This window comes from Callorhinus ursinus, unplaced genomic scaffold (genome assembly GCF_003265705.2).
Source record: "Callorhinus ursinus isolate GAN/ISIS: 27379988/994484 unplaced genomic scaffold, GSC_fseal_2.0 scaffold29, whole genome shotgun sequence".
NCBI classification, from domain to species: Eukaryota; Metazoa; Chordata; class Mammalia; order Carnivora; family Otariidae; genus Callorhinus; species Callorhinus ursinus.
Window position 1 is genome coordinate 16,847,890 of NW_027397091.1, and position 20,304 is coordinate 16,868,193.

At 38.7% G+C, this 20,304-nt stretch overlaps 1 protein-coding gene across 7 annotated transcripts in view; it reads left to right on the forward strand.

Annotated features, from left to right (window-relative positions):
- The window catches only part of CFAP61 (cilia and flagella associated protein 61), a 301,246-nt gene that overhangs the window by 47,929 nt on the left and 233,013 nt on the right, over nt 1-20,304 (forward strand). For all 7 annotated transcript variants that reach the window (XM_073878452.1, XM_025876823.2, XM_073878453.1 and 4 more), the window contains one exon: nt 3,797-3,956. In XM_073878452.1, the coding sequence (XP_073734553.1) occupies nt 3,797-3,956 (160 nt within the window). The remainder of the gene's footprint in view (nt 1-3,796; nt 3,957-20,304) is intronic.

The window sequence follows — 20,304 nt, forward strand, 5'->3', positions numbered from 1 at the left end:
TTTCTTTGGCTTGATAGCTACTTGGGAGGAGTTTTGAGTCATCACTTTGCTGTGCAAGTTGCTTTTCATAACTTTATCCTGGCTTACCTTGACATCTGGTGTTTACTCCAAACTGAGATTTTGGGGAAGGGTGGTTAGAGGCCAAGGGCGGCTCCTAGAGACAGATGGGCAGAGCGTCTGCTTTGGCATCGTCCACAGCATGGGCAGCAGTGGTCCGAACAGGCACCACTGACCTGCGGGTGGGCAGAGCCTGCCAACTCAGCCCTGCTGTTGGCATGAGGCAGAGGGGATCAAAGCTGGCAGTGGTCACAGTAAGAGCACCCTCATTATGGAGTATGGTCACCCGTAAGGGATGAGTGACTGTAGGGCTTTTTAGAAGGAAGCGTGAATGATACAGGGCACACATGTCTCTAAATGGGCCTGTGTTTGAAGACAAGGCCACTGCATGTAGGGATTTCTAGCAACCAGAGCTTTATGTATCCTAATGTATAACCTCCCAGGAAAAACAAGGACAATAAGCAGAACTTTCAGTTTTGCTCTCTTAGTATAAGATAATGGAAGACACCTTTGTGGTGGAAAGTTATCTCTGTTGCCTAGAGGTTAGATAGCAGTCAACAATCAATGCCTTTTCATTGTTCAAGTAAAGGAAGTTCACTGAATCTATTTTTCCAGAAAACATACACACACACAAAGATTTGAATTTGAATACTCCCACAAATTCATATTTCAGAATGGTGTTTCTCAAATCAGAATAGTTATTTGAAAGAAACTCAAAGGGAAAAGCAGACATTTCCACAATATGTCCTTGCGCTGTTGCAGTTCATAATTGTGAACTTTTGTGAATTGTCACAACCGAGGATGAATGACGGGAATATAACAGGTTGTGGAATTGGAGAACGTTACATCTTTGTTCCTAATGGCAAAACATGTTTTTTCTCATTTTCATCAGAATGTGTGATCCATGCCATTTGAAATCAAATTCCAAACACAATGAGCCATTAGTGTAATAGCTCATTACTAACAGCGGTCTTATAAATAATACATTCTTATCATGCACATGCAGCTCGCCATGAAGCCAGCAAAAGGTATTTCAGGCCATCGAAGTTTCGTTGCGCCAGCGTGGCTGTAGCTTAGAAGGACATCTCCATGTGAACCAAGATGGATGCCAATTTTCCCTGCCGAGAGTGAGGCTGGCCGTCTCTTTCTGCACATATGGTAGATGGATTGGTTAATCAGCGTCTGCTGAGTCTTGGGCCTAAAATTACAGAGAAGCCAGACAACTGTGGCTACGCAGCCTTTGTTCATGAGTGCAAACAAGACAAACAATCACTTGTTATTTGGGAAAAAAATTAAAATGTTTATTTTGGACTTTTATTAAAGTGCCGGTGGCTTTATAAAACAGCTGTGTAAATCCAGCCTTGTACAGCTAGTATCGTTGTGGGGTGGGGGGCTGTAAAGAAAAGAGTACGCATGGAAAAATTAATTTTTAAGAATTCCTCTTGTATTCCAGCATTAGGAAGAAAACAAAGGGAGTCTCACATTTATTTTTCAAACACATGTTTGAAAACAAATGACTTTCGACTAGAAGGCACATTTGAGAACAAATACTTTAATGCCCAATTTTTCTATGTGCCATATAAAAGACTGAGTATTGTTGTAGCTTAATTTTGTGCTTTAGTAGGTTCAAATATTAACCATTTTCTCTGACTGACATTTATGGGATGCTACTGCATTCTTGGGACTAGGGAATGCCGATGATGAGTTCTTTTGCTTCCTGTACAGGGTGGTTGTCTCAAGAAATACAGCATGAATACTTGAGGAATAGGATCTAGTAAAGCTGGTTTCTAACAGGAGCTGCAGTCAAATCAGTCAACCAGAATTTGCTTAAAACTCAAGTTATAATTAATACGAGGAGTTATTTTAGTTTTCTCTCTTTTCTAATTTTAGTGAAATATAATTGTATAACATTGTATAAGTTTAAGGTTTACAATGTAGCAATTTGATATATATATGATATGTATGTATATACATATATCATATATATTACATATATATACATATATACACACACACACACTCAAGTATATATATATTGCACAATAATTACCACAGGAAGATTAGTTAACTACAGAACTATGCATTCTTTCTTGCTCTCTTTTAAAATTTTAAATGCTTTCCTTGCAGGGAAGAATGATATGCAGAATTATTGAAGGAACATCATAAAGAATTTCAATCATAGATACCTGTCAGTGTGGACTATGACAGAGTTAAATTTTGTTCATTTGTATCACTACCAAGAATAGGTGTGATCGGCTAATTACTCATTAGAAGATAACTTGTTTTCTTGACTTCTGACACTTCTGACACCAAATATGTAGGGTTTTGCTTACACCAACCAAATTTTCAGCTCCCTAGACCAACTGGGTGTCCTGCGATTCAGTGCTGATACTACCTGGAGTGAGTGTGGATCTCACAGGGAAAGGGCTCAGGCCCCCAAGACTGCCCCCACTTCAGGTGCCAGTCATAAGTCTCAGGTTGTCACCTGTACTTGTAACTGACTGGCTATGAATCAGGGGTTCCCACAGCCCCCTCCTTAGGGGTTGATAATTTGTTAGAATGGCTCACAGAACTCAGGGAAACACTTGACTTACTATTGCCTGCTTATTATAAAGACTACAACTCAGGAACAGCTACATGGAAAGGATGCATACAGCGAGGTGCAGGGGAAAGGGCCCTGAGCTTCTGTATCCTCTCTGGGCATGTCTTCTCCCAGCATCTCCATGTGTTTACCAATCCAGAAACTCCTGATTCCCCTTGTTGAGGGGGTTTTATGGTGGTTCCATTAACGATTCATTATATCATTGGCTACTGGTGACTGAAGTCAATCTCAAGCCCCTCCTCCCTCTCTAGAGGTCAGGAGGAGGTGCCAAAAGTTCCAACCCTCTAATCAATCACATGTTTGGTTTCCCTGACAATCAGCTCCCATTCTCCGGGAGTCACCTCATTAGCATAAACATAGGTATTACCCAAAGGAGCTTATTAGGAAAAAGAAAAGATGTTCCTCTCAGGAAATTACAAGTGTTTTAGGAACCAGGGATGAAGACCAAACATGTATTTCTTATTATATCACGCTGTCCCACTTATCTTCCCACTTGTGTATTCATCAGAGGCCTAAATTAATGGGACTGTTTTAAGAGGTTCAGAACCAGGTATCTGTTCGGATGCTAGGAGGTGACGTATTTGTAAATCAGACCCACATGGTGAACAAGTGTTGTCAGTTTAGTTCGCTCATACATCCCCACCAAATCAAATAAATGAATGAATTCAAGAAAATCAAAGTTCCAATCTGAAAGAGTAGTTGACCATGAACATCTCTGAATCCAGGGTCAATCGATGGAATGATGACTGGTCTTATTGAGACTGTGCATGGTGGAGGGGAAGAAAGTGGACAGGAAGGCTGGCCTTCCTATGGGATAATAGAAGGATATGGGGCAGGTCTGGGCAAAGAGGACACATGTTCTTTCCCTCTAGAACTCTAGCAACTTCCCTAAGTTATGTATCCACTTCTAGGACTGTTCACACTGGTCATCCATTGGACATTTTTTGGGGCATGTTGTGTGTGCCATGCATGGTACTGGACACTAGAGCTTCTGAAGGAAAATACTCCTCCCTCCCTTAAATATCTCAAAGTGCCTGCCAAGCTACTAACCACCCGCATGCTGTGGGCTCCTGGAAGTTTCATGATGAGAATTCATTTGGGGTCTGATAGAGTAACGAGATGTTTTGGATGTTTCAGGTGGAAGGTGTAGCTGTCGGGTTCATGAGTGTGTGCTCAAGAGTAAACATGCAGCTCCTGCATGAGTGCTTTGACCTGGGGCCCTTCCACGGACTCTGCATCCCACACCCCGATGATGTTCTGCAGCCACCGGAAGAGCTAAGCATTAAAGGAAGTCAAGGTACAGTGGCTATCACAGGAACACTTCAGCAATTACATCCATGCCTTCTATACCACTGTGCCTTTTGAGGAGTGATGGAACTAGATGGCTTATTTTATGTCTCCTTCTCCAGTTCCCTTTAAGGTATAGTTTCCATGGTTGATCATACCTGGTGCACTCATCTGTGAGCACAGATGGCCAAAAGTGCACAGGGGTAGACAGAGATGGTGGCCCTGCAGCTTAAGGTTCCTTAAATTCAGAATGCCTGCCTTAAGAATGTTCATTGTGAAATAATTGATAGTATTTCAGCATTTTACACACACAGAAACACACACACATGCATCAAAATATAATGTGTTTTTTCAAGTCAATAACTTGAGAAGTTCTTTATGCTTTTAAGTTTTAATCCCACCAATTAGTGCTTTTGTGTTTGTGTCTTTGACAAATTATTATATAGTACAGGTCTACTGCAAGTAGTCATTTTTAACTTGCTTAAATTATTTCTAGCCATATGAAATAATAAAAATTGATTTTTAAATATTGTCTGTATCAGGTTCTTCATGAGGTGAAATTAGGTAATCTCAGACTTTGGTATTTAATGAGGTCTTCCTACATCCATGGGTATCTTTGCAGGTAAAGTGTTTCCATTCTTAAACCAGACAGATGCAGGATATGTTAATTAACTTCTCTAAATCTGGGTTTCTTCCTTTGTAAAATAGGAATAATATTAATACTTCCTACATGAGGGTGTTGTGAAGTTTCACTGAGATTACTCATGTCAAGGGCTTTACTCTGTGTCTTTTTTTTTTTAAGATTTTATTTATTTTGAGAGAGAGAGAGAGAGCATGAGCAAGGGGGAAGGGCAGAGGGAGAAGGAGAAGCAGGCTCTCTACTGAGCCCAAAGCCCAATGGATGCAGGGCTTGATTCTAGGACCATGGGATCATGACCTGAGCCGAAGGCAGATGCTTAACCGACTGAGCCACCCAGGCACCACTTTACTCTGTGTCTTGAGCAGACTTGGTGCTCATTAAATGTTGACCATCATTGTTAGTGATAGTTACTTCTTTGTGATTGGCCTTTCACCTACTTGAGCCTTCTAAGGTTAAAATCAGGGCATTTTGAATTGCTCTGCTTTCTCATGTGTGAAGGATGATATCAAGGGTGTTCAAAAATAGGAAGAAGAACACACTGGGCAGTGGCAAAGGACTTGTCAATGTAAGCAATGGCAGGTGTCTATCTGGCTGATCTTATCCCCTCGCTGAGAACCACATGCATGGATGTACAGAGCTTATCTGAATGTTCATACTCATTACAGAGAACTTACAGAGCCACAGATGGAGAGGTGTTTCCTTTTTGTACTGACGACCACACTCTTCCTAAAAGAAAGGTTTGATGTCATTATTTTTTAATAGTGAAAGCTGGCTTGCCCATGCTTCTCAGCAAAGAGATACTGGAGTGTTCTAAAGAACTTTTCAGCATGACACAATCCTGAACCATAAGTTATCTTTGTCACTTTCAAGTGCATAAATTCTTCTCAAAGGCAGCATTAAATAAGTTTTATGGCTTGATTTTTTTCATGCGTAAAATGGAGATAAAAATAGTATCTAACCCAAAAAGTTGTTGGGAAGACTAAATGTTAGAATCTACATATGTGCTCAGCTCGGTGCCAAGCACAGAGTAAGTCCTCAAAAAATTTGTTTGTATTTCCGCCTGTGACTATTGTCATAAAAAACAAGTTGAAAAGATAAAATCCTTTCCAGTGCGTTTGTGAGTAGCCCTGAGACAACTATGATGTTCCATACGTAGAATGAATGGAAAATTCCTATCTTAGAAACTATATGGGTAAAACAAAATTCAAAATTTAGGCTGAACCCTGGACTTTAAAACACACACTTTAAAGCCCAGATATGGGAGCTGAAGGAAGTCTTACTTCTCTCTACCACCTTTAATATTTTTACTTAAAATTCCTTATCTAGGACAAAATGGGAAGTGAAGGAAATAGGAAAACTTCTCGTTATCCTCTGTGCCTTGTTTATTTTTGAAAATCCAGCTTTATGTTCACTGATACAAAGATGATTATGAAATTGTCATCAGGGAGCACTATTATAGGCTTCCAAATAACTCAGGGATGGATTCACAAATCATCATCAGCTTATTATATCTAAGAAAAGAGTCATCAACACATTTTGCTGCCATCTTCCTTCAACAACAACAAAGAATGAGACTCAGAGAAAATTCTAAATGTGCTATGATCTTCCGTTCATTGTTTTTCTGATGAAAGTCTCAAGTTAAAAGAAATATAATTTCTCTAAAATATGAACTAAAATTCTTGTTTCAAATGAGCACACATCATTGTGCTTTATACCTTGAATTTTGCTTAGTATTTTTTACTTTTCAAAGGATTGTCATATATATTATTTCATTTTATCCTCATAACTTGATATATAGGAGACTAGGACTGGTGACATTGTTTCCTTTTATACCCGTCCAAGCTCATGCAAGGTTTTCAAGCTCATCAGCGTTGGGCGGACCTGGAGCCCAGCCCCAGCCCTCTCTGCTTGGCAAGGGGACTTTTTATCTTGGGTGGCTTTGTAAACTCCAGTGGTGTGTCTACTACACTGGATACATGATTGGCTTTCTTCACTTCAATAAGTTATGTAATGAGTTACCACTTTAAGGAATTCTCAGTGGCCCACCCATTTCCTTCAGGCTTGTGTGTGTGTGCATGTGCTCTGGACAGCTTCCATGTGCTGGAATCTTCACCTTTGGGTCTGTGGGGTTTGCCAGAACTGTGGAAGGCCACTCTGGCCCATGCAAGAGGCAGGCTGGAATTGCCAGGAAGTTAACACTCCAGGAGTAGCTTCTGCTTCCCTGTCTCATGTCCCTGTCCCCCTATGCCTCTGTCTCGATCAATTCCCAAATAAACGGTTGTACTGGAGTCCTTGACTCAAGGTCTGCTTCTGAGGGAACGCACACCAGAACACTGCCTGCCTAGTCTTTTCCCATCAGCCTTGAAAACATTTATTTTTACACAACTGTCAGGAGTCCAGGTATAAATACCCCAGCTCCCTCACTTCTCGGGTGGGATAACTCTACGACATTAGTTTTGTACTGTTTCCCAGAGTTCCTCTATGGGATTGGTTCCAGCTGTCCACAGTGGTAATCTGTATAATGACACATTGCTTACTAGCTGCCTTTTCTTCCCTTTCTCTCTTCCTCACCACCCTACTGATGCTTCCAGAAATCACCTCCCAAATAAACCATTGTTCTCAAATCCTTGGCTCAAGGTCTATGCTTTCCCCACCAGCTGTGAAACTTGCAATACCACACCAACCTCACCCTTCTGAGCGGATTAATGTCAAGGCTCAACATTCTTAAGCTAATATAGTGGCCCTCCCTCTTTAGCTACTTACCCACATTATAATCAGCCTACTAGCTATTTGTTACTTCAGCCATATCACAAGTTTTCATTGGATCTAAAAAATTTAACCATGCACATTCAATTTGCATTTTACTTGAGTAACTTGTATATGTTTCCATTTTTCAGCCACTCATATTGCATATATAACCTTTTGCACACACTTGTAGATTTTGATTTCTATCTACTAAACCTTGGGACTAAACTGGGACCAGTTGGAACAAAGTCTAAAGAGGCAGATTTTGTCCCAATATAAAGAAACGTTAGTAAAAGTTTATTTATTTATTTTTTTATATAGTGAAAAGCCTAGTTTAGAAGTAGCAGTTTCTCCCAATTTTGGAAGGATTCATTAAGAAACAGTCATAGATGCTTAGGAAAAGATTTTCTTGTTGTGTGAGAGATTGTACTAAATGAGATCTAAGATCCCCTAAGATACTAAGACTCTGAAAACTTAGTGAACGTACATTAGGATATTGCATATGCCTGATAGTTTATGTGTATTTTCTTCCGGTAACAATAAAATGGCTCAAAATAGTTTTGTTTTTTTTTCCAGTTGGCCCCACTACTGGCCCTGCCCAGCATTTGAAAATCATGCTGTGTCTTTTATTCACTGCATCATCACAGTAAAGACTTTGGAATCAGAACTGAGCTGGCAAACTTCTTGGTGATGCATAAGGCAAAATAGGGCACAGCCTGCGTTTCCGCAGCTGTATTGGCATTGCCACATTTACTGATTAAAACTGGGAAAAAAAAGCATAAAGCAATTTTTGTTTGTCATATAGGCTGGTGTGACCTGGGGAGCAGGAGTCTCAGGCTCAGATCTGTGAATCTCATTATGCATCCAGGGCCCACTGTGCAGAATCTCTGTGGAACTGATGTGCCCTTGGCAGGGAGAAACTTAGTTCTATGTAACAGATTTGTGGGCTTTCAAAAGAATAATCAGTGTAGCCCCTTGTAACCAAACCACTCAGGAAAAGTGTTGCTTACTAGATATTTAAAAGGCCCTTCAAAATATGATTTTCATAATGTATCCATATAAAACATAGCAATGTTGTCTTTTAAATTTTAAAATTTAAATTAAATGTAAAAATTACTTTTGTCAGGAAATGTTTCTTTATGTTTTATTTAAATTTCTTTTCTTTGGACTTACATTTGCTTCTTACCTCAGATTCTCTCTGTAGGAGGAAGAAACATCTGAAACCAGTTTCCAGTGCCGGAGCTAAGAAACAATGGCCAAGTCAAATCTTATTTGTGTATCAAATAGCCTTTTAGCTTCTCTTCCTAAGGTTCCATTTTATATGCCTGGGTTGCCTTCTGTTTCACTTTATTTTTCTTTTAACATGGATTCCAAATATGGATGAAACACTTGTGTTTAGAGCATAGCAGTCTTTCTGCCAAAATATTTGCATTATATATCTCAGAACACTATTTTAACACCCAGTACATTCTGTAGTTATTTAGTGACCCACTAGGACTCCGTATTAGTTTGCTGGGGCTGCCCTAAACAAAGTACCACAGATTGGGGAGCTTAAACAATAGAAATTAATTTTCCTCACAGTTCTGGAGGCTGGAAGTCCAAGATCAAGGTGTAGGTGAGGTTAGTTTCTCCTGAGGCCTCTCTCCTTGGCTTGTCCATGCTGTGTCTTCCTCCTGTGTCTCTCACATGGTCTTCTCTTTTTCCCTGTTTGTGTCCTGATCTTCTTATAAGGACTCCAGTAATATTGGATTAGGGCCCACCCATATGACCTCATTTTATTTGAATTGTCTCTTTAAAGATACTATCTCCAAATATAGTCACGTTCTGAGGTGCTGGGGGTGAAGACTTTAATATATGAATTTTTGCAGACACAATTCAGCCATAACACTTAGGGTCCTGTGTTAACAGTTCCCTGGAGACTTGTGGGCAAGACTACAAGGCCACAGCAATTATGCAGATAGTGGCAACAAAGTCTGCTCTACTTGATGCTCATACAAAGCCTGAGACACCAATTTGTATTTATCACAATCTGAATATTATTGTCTTTTTGTAGCCACTAAATTTGTTTTTGGTATATGAAGGTAACAAAATTGCATTCTTTCAAAGCTTTAGCCACTCTTGCCAACTTTTCTTTTCTAGAATTAACCATGTGAGTTCTGATGCTTTGCTAGAGATGTTGATAAAACAAGTATATAATACCAGACCTATGCCCAACTCATGTGATTATCTCCAAGGCTGACAGCTTGAACTCTTACAGGGGTTCTCAAGGTGGAGTCTTTGGACTGGTAACATACCAGGAAGATGAGGCAGACTTGAAACCCAGTCTTGTCAGGGACACTGCCTCAAAAGTCTTGGTGAGCCTTTTCATATCAATTGACCCTTGAACAACAAGGGTCTGTGTGCCCCCCCCCACGCCTACCCCCCACCCACGGGAAAACTTTTGACTCTCCAGAAACTTAGCTACTAATAGCCTACTGTTGACCAGAAGTCTTCCAGATAATCTAAACAGTCAATTAACACATATTTTTTATGTTGTATGTATTATCTACTATATTCTTACAATAAAGTAAGCTAGAGAAAAGAAAGTGTTATTAAAATTATAAGGAAGAGAAAATACATTTACAGCACTGTACCATATTTGTATACATATAAAAAAAAATCTGTGTGTACCTGGACCCACACAGTTCACACCCCTGTTTAAGGGTCAGCTGTATTTAACAAAATCTGTTGCTGATTTATCCATCTTAATTCAAGTACTGCTTTCTGCGTCCTTTCGAATGCTTTTAAAAGCATCAGCGACAAATGATGGCGCCCAGTTAAGAATGTTATTTTGCAGAGAGCAAGATGACTGGGGACCATATTCATATTCTCCTGTTCAGCACTAGGAAGGACTTGTGTTATGACTGGTGTGCTTGCTGCCAGTCATTTCACGATGGTAGAAATACAAACACATTTTTATATAGGGCCTTGAGGTCATTGAAAGAAAAGTGGCTTTATTTATGTTCGTTATGATCATTATGTGCTGGGATTATTTTCTCAGTAGGTGATGTCTGTTTTGCCCATATTTATGATGCAGGGGAGAAGGCATTTAATGAATTTCAAGAGTGTATTTGACTGTAAAACACATCTCTCTTAGTATATTCACATGTAAATAGCCCTTTTATTTGTTCTCTTGGTGACCTTTCTTCTTTTGGGGGTAGATCACAGTTTGTTGTTGTTTGCCATTTCCAAATGGGAGGATGAATGATAATAATGAAAGATTATGCAAAAAATCCACGTTTAAAATAATGTTGATATGCCACTTGTGTTGCAGGATAATTATAGTAATTTGGCTATTACTCTATATGGAGTCAGGAGTTAGTTGCTAGAAAACACGGTGATAGGGGTGATTCAGGGGATTTTCATCCCAACAGGCTGTTTGATCCTGCTGACTTTTCTCTTGAAAATCAATTGCTTGTGGTGAATACTCTGAATTCCCCCTTGATTAAATTGGCTGCTGGTGGGCTGCACCCATTGCACTGGGGTCACTGTGAGTTCTGTGTGTGTTTACACAGGGTTTTTGACAACTCTTAAAGTATCATGGACCAAATTTAATCTGAGCAAAGCAACTAAGGAAGCAATTACTAAAAATCACAGTCTTTGCAAATGACAACAAACAAAGGAAAATGAAGCCAGTTATTTTGCTACTGGGTTGCAAGCCCTTTCTCCATTGCATATTGCTCTGGCTCTTGGTGTTTTTAGTCTTCAAGGAATGTGTATAGCTGGCTTAGTCGAAGACCTGGGACAGTTGCCTTGGAAGCTGGCTCTGACTTCAGATTTATCTTTGACAATGTTCCATTTCCCCCCTCAAAGTTATTAATTTTTTTTAAAGATTTTATTTATTTATTTGAGAGAGAGAGAATGAGAGAGAGAGAGCACAAGAGGGAAGAGGGTCAGAGGGAGAAGCAGACTCCCCGCTGAGCAGGGAGCTCGATGTGGGACTCAATCCCGGGACTCCAGGATCATGACCTGAGCCGAAGGCAGTCACTTAACCAACTGAGCCACCCAGGCGCCCCAAAGTTATTAATTTATGCAGATCTTCTATTTCTTTTGAATCAACTTTAGGAGATTAGATTTTCCTAGGAAAGGATCATTTCATATAAGAAGATTTAAAAATTATTAGAATACAGTTGTGTGTGTGTGTGTGTGTGTGTATGTATGTATATATCTCCAGTGTGTATGTACATACATATATACACACGTATACCTATGTATGTATATACAGACATATATATGTACACATACATGCATACTATTAAAAATGATTAAAGAAAACAAAGTTTACTTAACACTTCATGAAGTGGATTCTCTCCTTTTGGAGAACTGTAAAATGGGGCCGTAGCTTTTATGGGATAAAGAATAAAGAACAAGGAAAAGAAAAATAAAATGTATCTGATGGGCTGGGGCCTCACAGTTAGCCTGGTTTGGGATGAGAAGACCCAGGGTTGATTTGGCTTTTGGAGATTAACTGACTGGATATACTGCCTTTCTGGTCAAGTGGAACATTTGTAGGGACAAGAAGGTTATGTAAGTTTCAGTTTGCTGATGGGGCACCCCAGGCAGAAGCAACCCCATCTTGGGCCTACAAAATTTTACATGTATGTATATGTGTGTATATATGTATGCATATATATGTATACAATATTCTATATTACATATAATTATTATAATTATTAAGTTATAAATAACTTATATTTATATTTACTTGATTTTTGGTTTCTATTTATATAATATGCCTAACTCCATGTGGAAAACGGCTTCCTTTTTTTATTGAGTGCTCATTTCAATCTTGAAATAGTTTAGAGAAAAGAGAAACATAAGCAAATCACAAAGCTAACTATGCAAAAAAATATTATTTATCATAGGTGTGAGAAAATATTCAGCATCCCTAAAACTGAAATGCACATAAAAATCTGAGATCTTTTTCTCCCCCTTTTTGCATACTAAGTTATAAGTATGTATTATAATTAAGATATTTCATCCTGGGCAAGGAGCTTGGTAACTAGCACCCTGAATTTCTGACAGATAGGAGGGTTGGCTGATAGGATACTCTGGAATACAGTGTAGAAATGATTTCTGTTCTTTAACTTCAACTGTAGCAAGTCTGAGGAAATAATCCTAAATCTGTAAAGAGATACACACTCAAAACTATTCACTAAGCTTAATCATAATACTAAAAATAAACAAATAAGCAAATATCCAAATGAATAAACAAGTTTGTAAAACCCCAAATCTCCCACAAGAGAGGGATGGCTAAACTTGTGGGTAGCCACAGGACAGCTGTGCAGCAGCCTTTTAAAAGGTTACAAAGAGTGAAGGGAAATGGTTATGATATGATCTCATGTGAAAAAAATCAATGCAAAACGAATTGAAGTCTGAGGAAAACTGCCTAAGAAACATATACTATGAAGTGCCCTGGGAGGGAATGAATTAAAATGACAAAATTAACTGAGTCACAGAAGTAACTCGAGGACAATGCTTTTATTTCCTCCCTCAATTTTTTTAAAATGTGAAAACAATCTTTTTTTTTTTTAAAGATTTTATTTATTTATTTGAGAGAGAGAGAATGAGAGATAGAGAGCACGAGAGGGAAGAGGGTCAGAGGGAGAAGCAGACTCCCTGCCGAGCAGGGAGCCCGATGCGGGACTCGATCCCGGGACTCCAGGATCATGACCTGAGCCGAAGGCAGTCGCTTAACCAACTGAGCCACCCAGGCGCCCAAAATGTGAAAACAATCTTAAATTTACCTAAAAGTTGCATGTACTTTTTTTCTTCCTGAACCATCTGAAAATAAGATGCTGATGTCCTACTGAGTCACTTGTGAATACTTTAGTATGTGTTTCCTACAGAGGACAGTCTCCTTTACAGCCCCAAACGTCCATCAAGATCAAAGAATTAACTGGAATATGTTACTCCCAATTAATCTGCAGTCCACAGACCTTATTCAAGTTCCCCTATTTGTCCCAATAATGTCATCCTTCATAGCAGAAAGATCCGGTTCACAATGACAAACTGCATTGAGTTGCTCTGTTATCTTTCATTTTGGAACAGTTCCTCTGAGTTTCCTTGAATGTGATGCCCAAACACTTTTGAAGATGATAGGCCCCTGCTTCTGTAGATTGTACTTGAATCTGTGTTTTTCTGCTGTTTCCTCCCGAGGAGATTCAAGTTGTGCACACCTGGGAGGACTAGCATAGAAGGGACTGGGTTCTCATTGCACCCTATCTGGTATTACACATTTTCAGTCTGTCCCATTAAGTGTGTGGTCACTTTGATCACTTGATTGAAGTGACTCTTGTAGGCAAAGAATTAAAATTGTTTTAGCTTATTCCAGCCAGTGTGGAGATCTGTAATAATTTCTCCATTCCGGATCTCTGTATTGATTCTGCCCTGATTCTCATTTGGCGTCAGCAGCTTTGCTGATGCTATATTAACCGTCTCATGGAATTTCAGCTTCACTCCCCCCAGCATCCCAGCACGGGCACCTGCTGCTGCCACAAATGTCTCCTTAGGTAGATAACGTTCTCAGTGTCCCAAGTGAGTCAGTCCTTCTGTGCAGGATCTGTCCCTAGCCTCCAGTACTGGCTGCTGTGAGGTCCATTGCAGGGAAATGGTTCCTGACTCTGCTTGTAGCCAAAATAGGCTTCACCGTGGCAGGCACTACTGTCTGTCTCCTCTAACTAGGGGGACTGAGATCTCCACATGTCCACTCTGGAGCTTGACCTACAATTTCTTCTCTAGTATAGCTGGTTATAGCTCCTCCTTTTCCTCTTTGGTTTTTTACCCTCTACTAAAAAGAAAAAAAAAGATTCTTTTGTTTGATTGATCTTTTCTAAGAGCTAGCTCTTAGATTTATCTACCGAGTCTATGGCTGTCTTTTTGAATTTATTAATACTGGCTTTTATTCCTATGACCTCCTTTCTCTTAATTTCTTTGGATGTGTTTTGGTGTTCCTATTCTAGTTGCTTGATTAATTTATTTTTGTTTATTCTTGTTTGATATAAAAAGCGTTTATTGAGAAGAAAAACTTTTCTTCTACCAACTCGAGTTTGAGTGGTCAGGGACCTGCAAATTTACAGACAATAGACAGGTTAACAGGAAAAAAGTTTATTGTGCATGCAGAAATGCTCTATGGTGGTGAGCAACTCACCGGAATAGCCAGAGGTAAAGATGCATATATCAATTTAACAATGGGGGGAGCGTTAGGGTTTCAATGGGAAAATATAGAAGGTTCTATTGGGTTTTTAATGCTAACGGGATTGTGCCATTGAACTTGCCATGGATGGAATCATACTGGAACATGTAGACTGTGTAGTTGAGGTCAGTGAAGGGGCCATCGATGGTGACAGTATCCACTTTGCCAGAGTTAAAAGGAGCTCTGGTGGGGTGCCTGGGTGGCGCAATCGGTTAAGTGGCCAACTATTGGTTCCGGCTCAGGTTGTGATCTCAGGATCCTGAGATTGAGCCCTGTGTCAGGCTCCTCACTCAGTGCAGAGTCTGCTTCAGATTCTCTCTCCCTCTCCCCTCGTCCCTCCCGCTCATGCTCTTTCTCTCTTTCTCTCTCAAATAGATTTTTTAAAAAATAGGAGCACTGGTGACTAGGCACTCAGTGTGCCTGAGAACTCTGTTTTCTCTGACCATCACCATTGTGTCTTAGGAGTGCTGCTGGCATTGCAGAAGAAAATGCAGCTGTCTATTGGGAGGAGCAGAGAGCCTGCTTTGCTGGAATTTTATAAGAAAGTTTAAATTAGATCTTTAAATGTTTCTTGAGGCTAGAATGCCAAGCCAAGAACTCGCCACTAGATTTCACTGTAGTACCTATAGATTTGGGTGAGTTCCTTTCTTCTCAAAGTCCCCTAAAAGATCCTTCCTTATTCACCCGTAATACTAGGAAACCTGTAAGGCAGTGGCAGATACCCAAGAGGGCTCTATAAGCACTAGATCCATAAAGTCAACCTTATTTCCATAAAACTATCTAGTTGTATTTGATTCTACACGTGTCATTCTTAAATATGACGTTCCAATCAAAGCCTTGATCATATAACCAGTGTTTCCAGTTATGTCCTGTTTACAAAAGAACAGATTCTTATTCAACCTGTGAAAATAACTATATTGCCATGAAAATTAGAATACTCAATAAGAGTTTCCAAATTCTGGAGGGATGAGGCAGGGAGAAAAAAAAAGTGTTTTCAAAAGTATAATCTACTAAATTGTTGAAAGTTAAAAATACCTTAAGAGCAAAAACAAAGTGGTTCCTTAAAGCCAGGAGCAATATTTTAAAGAAATGATGTAATATCCTTCATCAGTTCATTTTGTACTATGTAATTAATTTTTGTTCTCCTTGATCTGATCTTGGGTTTCATGAACCCATCAGCTTGCCCACTCGAGATTTGGAACTCCTTGCTCAGTCCTGTGATATGCTCTCACTGTTAGTCAATGCTACCAGAAGCCTATACTCTAGAGTGCCTGACATAGTCCCTTTTCCATGGGTCTTTGAGAGAGTTCCTCTTGTTGAAGACAAGCGTCCTGGCTTGCAGCTGATTGTAAGAGTTTCCAAGGAAGCATCAAGACAACAAATAACTATCTGCAGATGGCGAAAGACTTAACTGTCTGTGGCTAAAGATCTTATGAGAGTTCATTATGAAATTAACATAACTGGCAAGGAACTTTTGTTGTTTCTGTGGCATGCTGCATTTGAAATAATAACTAGAATGTTGATAGCATTATATTATTGTTGTGTCTAATATGAGGCAAAGCAGTACCAGGACATATGGACAGTGAGGAAGCTGACAAATTTCTAGGAGCTTCATATAATCCCAGAAGTATTTACCCACACAAATATAACCTAGGGGAAGTTAAATATCTCTTCTTAATTGCCAGTGTTTTTTATGCTATTCAATGTATCTAATTAATTTTTGGTATCTCTCATTTTACAAGGAGAAGAAGAAATCCCTTGAGATATTTCCAGGGGCCCTCTGGGAAGTCAGTTAAAGATCAAGATGTTACTTAGGATTCGATTTTGAGAAGGCAAAATACCAAAAGTTGTCAAATATCTTAAAAGGTTTGAACACCTGATTTTATACGATCACAGGTTGCTGTGAAAAAATACTTAATTACTGGGGTGCCTTGGCTCAGTTTGTTAAGTGTCAGCCTTGAGCTCAGGTCATGATCCCACGGTCCTGGGATCAAGCCCCGAGTCGGGCTCCCTGCTTGGTGGGGAGCCTGTTTCTCCCTCTCCCACCCCCTGTTTGTGCCCTCTCTTGCTGACTTGCTCTCAAATAAATAAATAAATGAAATCTTTAAAAAATACTTAATTACCTATTTAATCAATGTAGCCATAAATAATTCAGAAGTAACTACAGGAGGTAACATAATTGTAATAAACAAACAAATTTACCTTAAGACATTTTAAAACCAGTTTATCTGTGGATAACCTGGCTGGCTCAGTCTGTGGAGAGTGCTCCTCTTGATCTTGGGGTTGAGTTTGGTACCCATGTTGGGTGTAGGGATTATTCAAAAAAATAAAATCTTTAAAAAATTTAAAAACTCAGTTTATCTGATTTCCCACATGACCTTGCAAGTCAGCTCAAAAATAATAATTTTAAAGATTTTTTAAAAAATTTATTTGACAGAGAGCAAGAGAGAACACAAGCAGGGGGAGTGGCAGGCAGAGTGTGAACCAGGCTCCCCACTGAACAGGGAGCCTGATGCAATGCAGGGCTCCATCCCAGGACCCTGGGATCATGACCTGAGCCAAAGGCAGATGCTTAACCGGCTGAGCCACCCAGGCACCTCAAAAATAATAATTTGAAATCTTGAATGGGATTGCTTTGAACCTATAGATCAGTGTGTGTGGGGGTATTGACATCTTTACAATGTAGTAAGATACCTAATCTATGAACATGGTATATTCCTCAATTTACTTCTGTCTTCTTTACTTTCTTTTCACAATGTTTTATACTTTTTGCAATATACGCTTTTCACATCTGTTGTTAGATTCTTTCCTAGGTATTTGATATTTTCACACTTTTGGAAAATTTATCTTTAAAAATTTTTTTCAAATTGTGTTTTTTTCATCTTTTTTATTGTTATGTTAATCACCATACATTACATCATTAGTTTTTGATGTAGTGTTCCATGATTCATTGTTTGTGCATAACACCCAGTGCTCCACGCAGAATGTGCCCTCTTTAATACCCATCACCAGGCTAACCCATCGCCCCACCCCCCTCCCCTCTAGAACCCTCAGTTTGTTTTTCAGAGTCCATCGTCTCTCATGGTTCGTCTCCCCCTCCGACTTACTCCCCTTCATTCTTCCCCTCCTATCTTCTTCTTTTTTTTTTCTTAACATATGTTGCATTATTTGTTTCAGAAGTATAGATCTGTGATTCAACAGTCTTGCACAATTCACAGCGCTCACCATAGCACATACTCTCCCCAATGTCTATCACCCAGCCACCCCATCCCTCCCATCCCCCAACACTCCAGCAACCCTCAGTTTCTTTCCTGAGATTAAGAAGTCCTCATATCAGTGAGGTCATATGATGCATGTCTTTCTCTGATTGACTTATTTCACTCAGCATAACACCCTCTTCAAATTGTTTATTGCTGTTATATAGAAATGCAATTTGTTTTGGATATTGATCTTATATACAACAACCTTTCTACACTGATTTATTAATTCTATGATTTATCTGCAGATTCTTTTGGATTTTCTCTGTATAATGTAAGTTTTTATTTCTTATTTTTCCAATCCTTATTATTTTTATTTCTTTTTCATGCACTGATTAACACTTTGAATAGAATTGGTGTTAGCAGGCATCCTCTTGTTGTTCGTAATATGAAATGGAAAGCTCTGAATATATTACCATTAAGGATAGCTTTGTGAATACCTATTATCAGATTAAGAAAGTTTCTGTATTTACGATTTGCTAAGAAATTTATCAAGAATGATTGTTGTTGTTATTTTAATTGAATTGAATTCTATAAAATACTTTTTTTCTGTATTTGCTGAGTTGATCATATGATTCTTCATTATTCTGTTAATGAGGTAAATTACATTGATTAATTTTTGTATGTTAACTGTTTTGTTAATAATAGACTTATTATTCTTTTTATGCAGTGCTGGATTCTTTGCTAATGTTTTGTTGAGGATTTTTACAGGTGTGTTCCATGAGTAAGAGTGGTCTGTAATTTTCAGTTCTTGAAATGTCTTTGCCAGACTTTGGAAATGAGGTTCTGTTGGCCTCATAAAACAATTTGAGGAGTATTCTTCCTTCTTCTCTTTTTGGAAGTTTGTGCAAGGCTAGAGATGTTTATTCTTTAAATGTTTTGTAGAATTTGCCAGGGAAGCTGTCTAAACCTGGTGGGCTTTTAGGGGGAAGGTTTTTGATTGCAGTTTCAATTTTTTTAAATTGTTGTAGAACTAGTCTTTGTCTGGTAGTTTGTAATTTTTTTTATCAGAACTTGTACATTTCCTTTATGTTTTCAAATGCATTAGGATAAAACTGAAGCCATTCTTCATTTTTTTCCCATTACACTTTTACTGTTCAGAAGCTCTATAGTGACACTGCCTTTTTCAAAATTCCTGACCTTGATTATGTGTATTCTCCTGTCTCAAACAGTCTTGCTAGTCGTTTGTCAATTTTATTAGTCTTTTGTTTTTTTTGGGGGGGTTATTTTTTAATTTTTTTTATTACTGTGTATTAACTTAATTGCACTGAAGCCAGAGAACCTACCTTGTGTGATTTTAATCCTTTAAACTTTGTTGAACATATGGTCAAGTTTTGAAAACATTCCTTGAGTCTATCAAAATAGTGTATATTCTATAGTTGTCAGGTGCAGGGTTCTATATAAATCAGTCACATTTGATAAAATGTTGTCCAATATTTCATCCTTATTGACTTCATCACTTATTTGATCAATTAATGAGAAATATGTTAAAATCTCCTGCTTTGATTGTGGATGTACTGATTTCTACTCATAGCCTATCATTTTTCATTATGTATTTTGAATCTGTGTTATTAGGTGTATAATTTTTAGATCATTATATCTTCTTTGAACTTTTAAAAAAATCAGTTATGAAGTAAACTCTTCATCTTTAGTGATCTTTTTTTGGTCTTAAAGTCTACTTTTTCTGATTTTAATACAGCCATACCTACTTTCTTTGATACATATTTGCATACCATATCTTTTTCCATTCTTTTATTTTCATTCTTCCTATTTCCTTACATTTTAGGTGTGTCTTTTATAAACAGCGTAGAGTTTAGTTGTTGTTTTTAATCTAGAGTGACAACTGTTGTCTTTTAATTAGAATATTTAGTCCATTTATACTTAATGTTCTTATGGGTTTATATCTACCATCTTACTTTATAGATTTGTCCTATGTTTTTATGTTTCATTACTGCCATTATTTATTTGTGCTTTTTCCTTTATTAATCTCCCCAGTGTCAATTTAATTAGTATTTTTAAAGAACCAGGCTTGGTTGATTCTATTATCTTTTGTGATTGCATTGGTAATCCATTACCACAATACTGCTTCCAGCCAACAGCCACAAAACCACAGTGGCATACCACAATAAGCATGTTTTGCTGATACAGCTAGGGTCAGTTAGGCAGCTTTCCTGGTCTTAGCTGGGTCTTCTCACATGTCTTGGGGTTGGTTTCTGTTGGCTGATTTAGGCCGGCCTTGGCTCTGCTCCATGTGCCTCTCATCCTTTAGCAGGCTAGATTGGGCATGTTGTTATGGTGACCAAAAGGTGCAGGAGACCAAGTAGAAACACACATCTTGAGGTCTAGGCTTTGAACTAACATATGTTATTTATCTAAAGCAGGTCACATTGCTGAGCCCAGAATCAGGATAGGATACTACATAGCAAAGGGCCTACATCCAGGGAGGGTGAAAAATCAGCATCATCATTTCAACCCTTCTTCA